The sequence below is a fragment of the Arachis duranensis genome, chromosome 8 (assembly GCF_000817695.3).
Source record: "Arachis duranensis cultivar V14167 chromosome 8, aradu.V14167.gnm2.J7QH, whole genome shotgun sequence".
In the NCBI taxonomy this organism is placed as follows: domain Eukaryota; kingdom Viridiplantae; phylum Streptophyta; class Magnoliopsida; order Fabales; family Fabaceae; genus Arachis; species Arachis duranensis.
Genome location: NC_029779.3, coordinates 45,582,641 through 45,593,314, shown reverse-complemented (window position 1 = coordinate 45,593,314; position 10,674 = coordinate 45,582,641). Strand labels below are relative to the sequence as shown.

The 10,674-nt window shown below is 26.2% G+C and overlaps 1 protein-coding gene across 1 annotated transcript; it reads left to right on the top strand.

Moving 5' to 3' along the window:
* Positions 1–3,262: 3,262 nt before the first annotated feature.
* On the top strand, positions 3,263–4,604 carry LOC107463219 (ethylene-responsive transcription factor SHINE 2-like). Its single transcript, XM_016081977.3, has 2 exons — positions 3,263–3,592; positions 3,817–4,604. Exons 1-2 carry the CDS (start codon positions 3,513–3,515, stop codon positions 4,505–4,507), a joined length of 771 nt encoding a protein of 256 aa, XP_015937463.1. The 5' UTR covers positions 3,263–3,512; the 3' UTR covers positions 4,508–4,604.
* The last annotated feature ends 6,070 nt before the right edge of the window (positions 4,605–10,674 follow it).

The window sequence follows — 10,674 nt, the reverse complement described above, 5'->3', positions numbered from 1 at the left end:
GGGGAGTGTGTTGAATATTTTCACAATAATATAATATACTTCAAATGTTAATATTCAAATAAAACATTATCTTTATTTCTATATTAAAAATAATTTATGTAGAAAGCCAAAAAGAGAAATTTTTATTTGTTAGACAACTTTTACTACCTGATTTACTTTAAAATATTAGTAATTAAATTAAATAATGAATTAATGACACTTATAAAAGATTGATTTTGACATTCATTTATTGTATTATTACCACCTCATCTAGACACTTCAACTTTAGTCTTAAATTAATTTTAATTGAGTTGTAAAATAAATTATATGAATTATTTAAGCTAAACCTTTTGGGCAGCTGTACCAAGCACTTTTGCTGATCTTGAGAATTAAAATAAAATAAAATCATTGGATTATCAACGAATTCTTTCCAACCGTAATTACTTTTGGAGTTCTTTGTATTATTGGCGGAGTTGAAAAAATAACTTTTTGAAAAAATAACCGTAATTTCAACACTAAAAATTTGACTTTTTGCACCATTTTTACCGACAATTTTGAAAGAAAAAAAAATCATTGGTTAAATTCAATTGTGATATACTGATGGTTCCGAAAAACTGTTGACATAAATTGTTAATTTGACATATTCAACCGTACCTATGTCAAAATATAACTTTATTTCATGTCTTGTTAATCACATGAAATTTATAGATAGTTATTTATGTATAATGGAAGGGAACTAATTTCTTCGATCAATATTAGTAATTTTTTTAAATTATTTATTTATCTTAAATTTTAAAGTATAACCTTTAAATTTTAAATTCTTCATAGCTAGAAAATATTTTTTTTAAATTAAAAAAATTAATTAATATTGACCAACTAAAATTAATTCTTTTATTTTTTGTTATTTAATTATATATTATTACACATATCATATGTTAAAGCATGCAACTAAGAACTAACAATATAAATTAAAAGGATAAAATGCTTTAATTTATATATTATATTGAGAGAGAGAGAGAGAGAGATGGTAAAATCATGAATACAACTTTTATTAACAAGATAAGAAAGTGCAAATATTCTCACTTCTAATTAGAATTCTCACATGATAGGAAGGGACTTCTATCATTTTCATATGGCTCCATCTTTGGTTTAAATTTATTATGGAAGCAAAACGCAGCCAGTAAGATTGTAGATTCTCCAAGTTATTGATCTCAAAATAAACTCTTTTTCACTTTCCGTATTTTCAAACAACATACTTTAATTTCTAGCTTCTACATATATACATACATGTGGTTGCAAATTTAAGGAAGAAATTCATACAATAGACTTTCCTTTTATTTTAATCTTGGGGCACAGTTGTTGTGTTATTTGTGGGCAGCATTATTGGTCCTACTCATCAACACATGATAAGTTTGAGCCAAAGTTTCTAACATAGAGTAATGGTGTTACGAACTTATTATTTAATCACTTTCCAGAATTTTAAATATTGAATAAAATAGGTTTGCAATAAAAATGTATGAAGTTTAATTATATCTCGGTGTTTGCCATTTCTCACTAATTAATTTGGTTGTATTATTATTGGATTAATTAGATTAGTTTCATTCTTTCTATTTTCATTTATGAAAGTTCTCAAGTAAATTGAGAAGAGGAGATTATTGAATTAAAGAATCGCTTTTAAATTCGAATAAATAAATTATACAAAAATTTTGTTTAGGAGATAATTTCTGGTTTTATTTCATAAATATAGAATATGATTGAACGAAAAAATAGTGACGTCTCGATATATCCTAGTTTGATCATGATTACCTACTTTTAATCTCTACCATAATAATGATAAAATTTTTACTATAATCAAATTGAATTATAAAAACTATTAGTGCCAAGAGACTCACACGCTTGTAAATCACTTAAACTATTTTAAATTTAGTAAATTATCTAAATATTAACCTACCTTAGTTAATAAGAACCAACTGTCCTCTAACCAACACCCTTTCGAATACAAACATTCAAATAATGATTAAATTTTGGTTTTTGTATGAACTCTTCTCTTTACCTTTTTTTTATCTTTTAAATTGATCTTAATTCTAGATACAAGAAAACATTCAATATGATAAAAAAAAAAATAGACTTGTATATCAAATTAGATTTTACTTTAATAGTTACCTTCTTTTTTGTCTTTGTCTTTGTTCTTCTTATATAGATATTAATATACTCCTCTTCAAGGTTAATATAATTTTCTTTTTTCACAAAATTAGTTATTGCACCAATTATACTTATGGTTGTTGGTATTAAGGAGAAGATCTTTTTTTTCTTTGTTCCTCAAATTTGAATGCAGTAGTTCCTTATGACTATGATCTCATTTTGGAGTGCATTATTTGTTGTCTTGATTGTGAATATTTTTTTCTACCTTGACTTGATATCATTTTTTATTAATTTTTATAATGCTCATTGTAATGATTAATTATAATAAGAAATAGTTAATTATGTTTGTTATCATAAAGTACAAAATTAATTATTGACTCAACAATTTAAAAAATATTAAAATTTAGTTAATTTCAACGCTATCATTCTAGTTGAATTAAATCATATTTTTAGATTCTTTGAACGTTTATATAAAAAATACTTAAATATCTTCCACCAAAATTATTTATATAGATAATTAATCTAGAATTAACTGTGTCAATTATTTAAAATGACTAGTGTTTATTATTGAAAAAAATTGTAAAATTTTGTCTTAGTTAATTTAGATATGTGTGAGGTGAAAATCAGTAAAATATTTAATTAAGACGGTAAACCAGATAGAAGATAGATATGTAATGAAAAATAAAAAAATAATCCAAAAATATTATATATAAAATAGTAAAAAGAAAAACCTGTGTTTAAAAATTAATATTGTAAATATAATATGTGATAAAGTTTAATAGATTTGTTTTATCCATATAGTTAATTTTGTTTGTGGTATAAAAACTTTGTTGATGTTGTTTGTAAGCATTCAAGACTAAAACTCCTTAATAAATCAAAACTTCTTTTATAGACTTAATAATTAAAAAAAAAGTAATATATATTTTTTATTTTTAATATTTTTAATTTATTAAATTTTGTCTCTAATATTTTTTATTTATATAAAAAAATATTGAAATGGTAATTTAGTGAAGTTATTAAGAAACTAATACGTATGAGTGAAGCAGTGGGTAGGCAGGTGAAACCTTAATTGCATGTGAGACTGTTTCAAAACCAAGTGTTGTTCCGACCAATCCACCGACAAGTTCATATAAACAATTTAGATCATCACTTTGCATTGCATTTAATTCCCCCTCTCTCTTCAATCTCTTCCTTCCCTCCCTTCATCTCCCACTCTTTTCAATTCGTACTTTCTTTCTTTCTTTATAGTTTAGCTACCACCACTACCTTCTGCAACCACCATTCCTCTCTTCTTTCTTCCTTTCTTTCTTTCTTTTTAATACTTAATAAATTTATTTCGATCTTTCTAGCTCACTCATTTATTTTTCCACCAAAATCAAGGGATTTGAAACATGGTACAGGCAAAGAAGTTCAGAGGTGTGAGGCAGCGCCAGTGGGGCTCCTGGGTGTCAGAGATTCGCCACCCTCTCCTGTAATTATTTTATTATATATATATCTCTCTACAAAACATTTCATTCATTATCTTCTTCATTCTGACTCACTCTCTCTTTCTTCTGTCGAAGTGTTATCAAGTTAGGCGTCATACATTATAATTGTACTGAACAGCCCTTTTGTCTTTGTGGAATGAAAAATATTTAAAATGAGAAAATTAAAATATATTTGAGGATATAATTGTGTGTGTTTTATTTTATTTAGGAAGAGGAGGGTGTGGCTGGGAACATTTGAGACAGCAGAAGCAGCAGCAAGGGCTTATGATCAAGCAGCGATTTTGATGAATGGCCAAAATGCAAAGACCAATTTCCCTTCAACAAAGAACAACCAACAATCTCATCATCATAATAACAATGCAACAACAACAACAACTTCTTCTTCTTCTTCTTCTTGCAATGATGATTCTTCTTTCTTGTCTCCCAAGGCACTCTCAGAGCTTCTCAGTGCAAAGCTCAAGAAGTGCTGCGGCAAGGACCCTTCTTCTCCTTCCCTCACTTGTCTCCGCCTCGACGCCGACAACTCCCACATCGGCGTCTGGCAAAAGGGCCCCGGAAGACACTCCGATTCCAGTTGGGTCATGAGGGTTGAGCTTGGCAGCAAGAACCACAACCACCAACAAAAACAACACGAGGGTAATAAGGTCATTTTCCCATCTTCACCAAGTAATAATAACATCACTAACAACAACAATAATAATACTAATGTTGTTGTTATTGGAGAGAATGATGATGAAAATAGAATTGAAGAAGAGAACAGGGTTGCCATGCAGATGATTGAAGAGCTTCTTAATTGGAACAACTATCCATTTGGTAGTTCTTCAAGTAACAATAATAATAATAATTCTCAGCAGCAACAAGAAGATCAGAAAAGGAACCTTCCATGTCACAGTTCTTGAAATTAATTAATTAATTAATTAAATATATATATTTATACCATCATATATTATTATATTAATTATATATATAAATGTCCATTTTCTCAAATCTTTGTCGTTTGATTTTGTATGTTTTCTGTATGTATGTAAAAAAAATATATATATATATATATGCTGTATTATTAGTGTCTATTTTTAAATGATTAATATGATGGATGATAATGGCATCTCCGATAACTATATATTGTGTCCTTTATTTGATAGTTACTTAATAATATAATGATATTTAATTAACACACTGCAATATTTGGTTGGAAACCATGATGATAACATTTGGATCAAATTCATAGTATTTATTTAGTAACCTGTCAATTTTAATTTATTGTTTTGATGAAATCTTGCGAAACAGTGCGACCTGCTTCACCAGGTACCATGATATATATATGGTTCAAAAATATTGTTAATGAAAACATTAATTAGGGGTTAAATTTTTCTCAATTGGTGGTCCTCTATCAAATCCATGTAATTGATTCAATAATAATTCGCAAAGTAAGCTTCCAACTTTACATCCCTTAACTTTTTCTTTTACCTTCATGCTTCTAATAAATTCTAATTTCTTTAATTTGTTGGACAAAATATTATTACCATACTAAAGTTCGATAATACTAAAGAGAGAATAATTTAAACTTATTCTATTTAACTTAATATTTATAATTAATCTCTAAAAAATATTAATTTAATTCTTTACGATAACAAATGGTATGTAATATTTTTCTATTAATTTATCAAGATAAAATTTAAACAGTGGTACTTATATGTACTGTTATTTACTGTGACGTATTTATTTATGAAAAATTATCATACAAATAATAATTTTTGGAGTAAAATTTTACTTGATTTAATATGATTTGTAATAAATAAAGAACAATTAATTAATAAAGGCTATATAAAAATTTAAAAAATAATAAATGTTTCACTATTTAAAATTATATCGTTTTCATGTTCATATGGCATCAACTGAATATGTATTACTGCAGATAACGAAATAAATGGACAATTTTATTTGGTTTTGTATTATTCATTAATAGAAAGACATATATGTCCACTATTTATTATTATGGAAGATCTAATTTATACTTTTTTCAAGACTAATTAGTCCAAAATCAAAATTCTAGAATAACTATCATTTTACTCTTTAATTATACATTTATTATCTTAAATGTTACTCAATTATTCTTTCGATAATCAATGAGTATCAAATAAGGTAAGTGTAGTAATTAAAAATAAAAATTAATAAGTTTGGATTGTTTAATTTTAAACTGATGATTTTCTATTGTTTTCAAACATTATTGCTAAAAGTTATAGCAATAATTAATAAGGATGTAACTTTTCCTTTTTTAGTTTGCCTTTATTAGGTTGGACTTAATAGTTCCACATGATATAGCTAAAAAGATACAAAATGTACTTGAAGTAGAAAAATATACAAGAAAAATAAAAATACAAATGACACATTTTTTTATTTCTATATTTATGTACTATCCCATTTATAAAATATAGTCTTTAAATACCACAAATCGAAATATCTAGCTAGCCCCTCAAATATTAAGTGGAATTTATAGACTTGTCAAATAATATCTAGCCCATCAAATTCTAAATAAAGTTTTCTGAATTTAGAGTTTTCTTCTTTGGCGTTCCTAAATTTGAGATACTTTTTAAGAGACTTCCCTACCCAACTTCCAAATTCATGTATACGATACTAATTAACTCCTAGTTATAATCTTATGAGTACATAGTTGTTAATATGTGGGGCTAAAAATTTTGCCTCTTTGGTAAGGGCATTTATAACACTTTACCAAAATATTAAGTAGAAGTGGACCATATCCGCTTTAATAATCTGCTATGGGAATGGGAATAACATTCAAGATTCATTGCCTATAGTATTATTTTGCAATAATCTTTTCTTCATCAATATATGTATAATATGGAAGTGATGGTGTGACACATAACTTGTCGTATATATATAAGCTAATGAACACTTTCTGACAAGTAGAATTCAATACTACTCTTCATTGAGTGATAACACACATATTTCATATACATACCCTTTCCATAAAACAAACAATTGAAAAGGAAATTTAATTTTGGGTTTCTTTCTTTTTCTCTTATCCTTATTCATTTATATCTTGTACGTTTAACTAGTTTTGGATAATAATAACCTTAAGGAGCATGATGAGTAATAAATTTTAAGAAAAGTCATTGTGGATAAGAGGCTTGTTTCGAATATGAAACTCATTATTTGTAGGAACATTATAAAAAAAAAAAAAACCTCACCGGATATTATCGTATTTATTGACGAATTTATTAAATATTTTTATTGATAATCTGTTTATCGTTAAATTTAACAGCAGAATAAATTTGATGGTATAAATTTTGTCAGTAATTATTTAATAGCAGAATTTTTTGTTTGGTGTTAATTACCAACAAATTTAGTGATGGATATAAATTTTTAGTTAGTAACATTTTAGAGTTTGTTGTCGTCAAATTTTTTTTTTTATAAATCCGACGGTAATATATTATTTATTATTAATAATTAAATGAATAGTTACTAACAAATTTAACTGATGATAAATTCGACGGTAAACTTAAATTTTAATTTTTTTAAAAAAGTTGTTTAAAAATTTAATATATAATATTAAATATTTAAATTTAATATTTTTTAAATTAACAAAATTCAATTAAGTAAGAAAATCAAATTTAAAATGTACCAAACCCTCGATTACAAAAATTAAACCAAAATTAAACTAAAAATTAAAAGAGCAATACTTATAAATATTAGAGATTAGGCTATACTAATACTATTACATTACATAAAGAATCAATTATACCAAACTATTTATAATACTAAGGCTATTATTGATTTTAAGATTGCAAAAAACAGTTAAATAACTCCTAAAACTAATCCAACACACAGTCCATTACTACTATATTTGTAAATTGTATACACTTTATAGGTTCGAAACAAAAGCATGAAATTCATATGAGATTGAAACTACAACACAATGTGTCCCAATCTTGAGTTCATTGTACATAAACTTTATGGGATGGGTGATGGGTCACAAATTTAAAACATTCTTTGGAGACAAAAATCGGAACTAGAATGATAAAATTATGAACAACACTCTTAGACATGTTATCATATCGCTTCTCTTTAATATCAAGGTACCCAAAATTTAAATAATATTTTTTTAATTTGATGAGAACTCGATCAACTAAATTCAATTTAAAAAAAATAATTCTTTATTTCTTTATTTCTTTATTTAATAACAAGAGTCATTGCAGGAAGAACATGTATATATGGAAATCTGAATAATGTTAAATAATCAAGAAGAGATTTGCACTTGATCAATCCGGCTGAAAAAAAATAAGTGAAGATTTAAAGCGTTAAAAAGCTCCCAATTATCCAACAAACAATAACAAATGTATTATCATCTTATTAAATACTCCAATAACACTCAAACAAAAAGAGGTTTAAACACGACATAAAATAGATCAATCAAAACAAAAATAATAACAAATATATTTTCATCCTATTCAATTCATTAAGTAAAAGAGGCAAGCAGCACACACACACATATATATGACAATTAAACAAAGCCTAAATTCCAAACAAAAAATTTAGCAATAATTGCACAAATAATTAAACAAATAGACATACAAAGTAAGAAGATTAACAATTTCAAAAAAAATTCAAACAACTGAACAAATCCTAAACTCCAAAATATTAAAAAAAATCAAAAGAAACTAAACAAAGAAAGAAATTTAGTACAAAAGGTGGCAACAAACGAGAAATGACAAGGATGGAAGAAAGAAACGGCAACGGGGCGATATCGAAATTGTGGGAGGCAGCGACGATGGCCGGCGAAGATGCTGCTAGAGAGGCGGCCATGACACTACTAATGGTGTTGACGATTTTGATGAACGTGACGACAACGAGGGAAGACTAATTAGAGGAGGCCGCGACGATGATGAACGAGCATGAAGCAGGAGGCGCTGACGCTGTTGAACGAGCGTGGTATAGGATGCGGCAATGTTGACGCGGCAACAATAATTGAGTGACAATGACCAGCGACTAATTTGGTTGCTTATTCGGTTACTAAATTAAAAAATAGCGACTGATTTTAGCGATCATTTTATTCTAATTATATAAAACTAATCGGTCACTAATTCGGTAACTATTAGTGACTGATTCTGTTAGTCACTAAAATCAGTCGCTAACTTAACAATTAGCAACCAATTTAGTGACCAGTATTTTAGTGACCAAATAGTTGTTCACCCTATTTCACTATCAGTTGCAAAATCGGTCGTTAAAATAAAAGATAGCGACCGATTTTGTGACCAACAATCCTAAAGACATTACTTTTTATTTTGGTTACTAATTCGGTCGCTAAATAAAAAAATAGCGATATTAGTGACCATCTTTATTCTAATTGTATTAAAATTTTATCGATCGCTAATTTAGTTGTTATTAGTGACTAATTTTGTTGATCGCTAAAATCTGTCGCGAATATAATTTAGCGACTATTTTTTTGGTCCTAAAAATTCTATATCGATCGCTATTAGTAACCGGTTTTTTGAGTCGCTATTCTAATATTTTTTATAGTTCTTTAGTGTCCCGAAAATATTTTTATAAATATAGCACAAATATTTTAAAAGTTGTACTCCTCCATTTGATCAATATATATATATTCCCACACATATTTATATAAAATTAACCTAAAATATTTTTGAAAAGAAGTATTTTTATAATTGCTCAGTTTGTTACACGTTTTCACAAATTTTTCAAACTTACTCATTTTCATACATACATGATGAGAAATCACAATTCACATGCACGATTGAAGGAGTCTATGTACCACTGAAATGTACAACTAACGAAATTCAACAAAGACCATAAAATAACTGACTCTTATAGCGTTGACTAAAAAAAAGAAAAAAAAAAGTCTTGGCATAAGAGAAGTTCCTTTCAGCTGTAATCACATGGCACACTCTTCTATTCTTTCCTAAAGTCTTTTTCTCTGACAACCAACACCAAGTTGGATAAATAATAGGTGTTATATGCATGCTATACTATATAGCATGGTTAATTTATATAATTTGTCATTCATATAGAACAGGGAATTGAAAAAATTTGGGAAATGGCAAACCACCAAAACTCACCCGAATAATTTTGTCGTTGCCAAAAATATAATCAAATTTTGTTATCAAAAAAATATTTTTAAATAATTTAATAAGTGACAAAATAATACTCTTTTTAAATATTTTGTCACATTTTAAAATTATTTGAGAATATTTTTGTCGATAACAAAATTTAAGTGCATTTTTATCGACGAAAAAATTATTTGAGTGTATTTTTGGTAATTTACCCTATATTTAAAAAATACTTTTTAGGGAAATTTTTTTTAATATGAAACCAAAGTGTAATATTTTTAAATATATTATCTTTTTTTCTAAAATATTGGGACCTTTTGGCAAAATTTTAAATTGAAAAGTTTGATTTTAATTTTAAATTTTTTACTTTTTGAAAACAAAAATTAAAAGGCTGATTTTAAATTTTAATTTTTAAAATTTTTAAAAACAGAAATAAGAGAATCTGATTTCAGTATTTGAACTTTTTAAAAAGTAATAAAATAAGAGAGTTCGATTTCAGGTTAAAAATATTTAATTTCGAAAAATAAAAATAAAAAAGTTCGATTTAATGTTGTAAAAGTTTTAATTTTTTCACAACAAAAATACAATTAAAAAATTATGATACACTTTTTTATATTTTATGTGTGCATTATACGTCTTTTTTGGCCAATAAAAAAATTACTTTGCGACATTTTAATTAGTTTGTTATTAGAAATGTCTTAATTAAAGTATGAAATATTTATTACCTCGATTAATTTTACATTTATAATTAAACTAGATTAACTTTTATAGTAAATATATGAATAAAAATATGAGAGTATAGCAGTAACGGAGATATTGTGTTAAAAATTTGATTATTTGATTATAAAAAAAATTTGATGATATTATTATAAAGTTTTTTTTACAATTAACTATTTTGGTAAGATATATATGTAATATGTGTGCGATGACCGACTTTTTACTTTATAGAATATTTTTTATAATAGGAATAAAAGAAATCG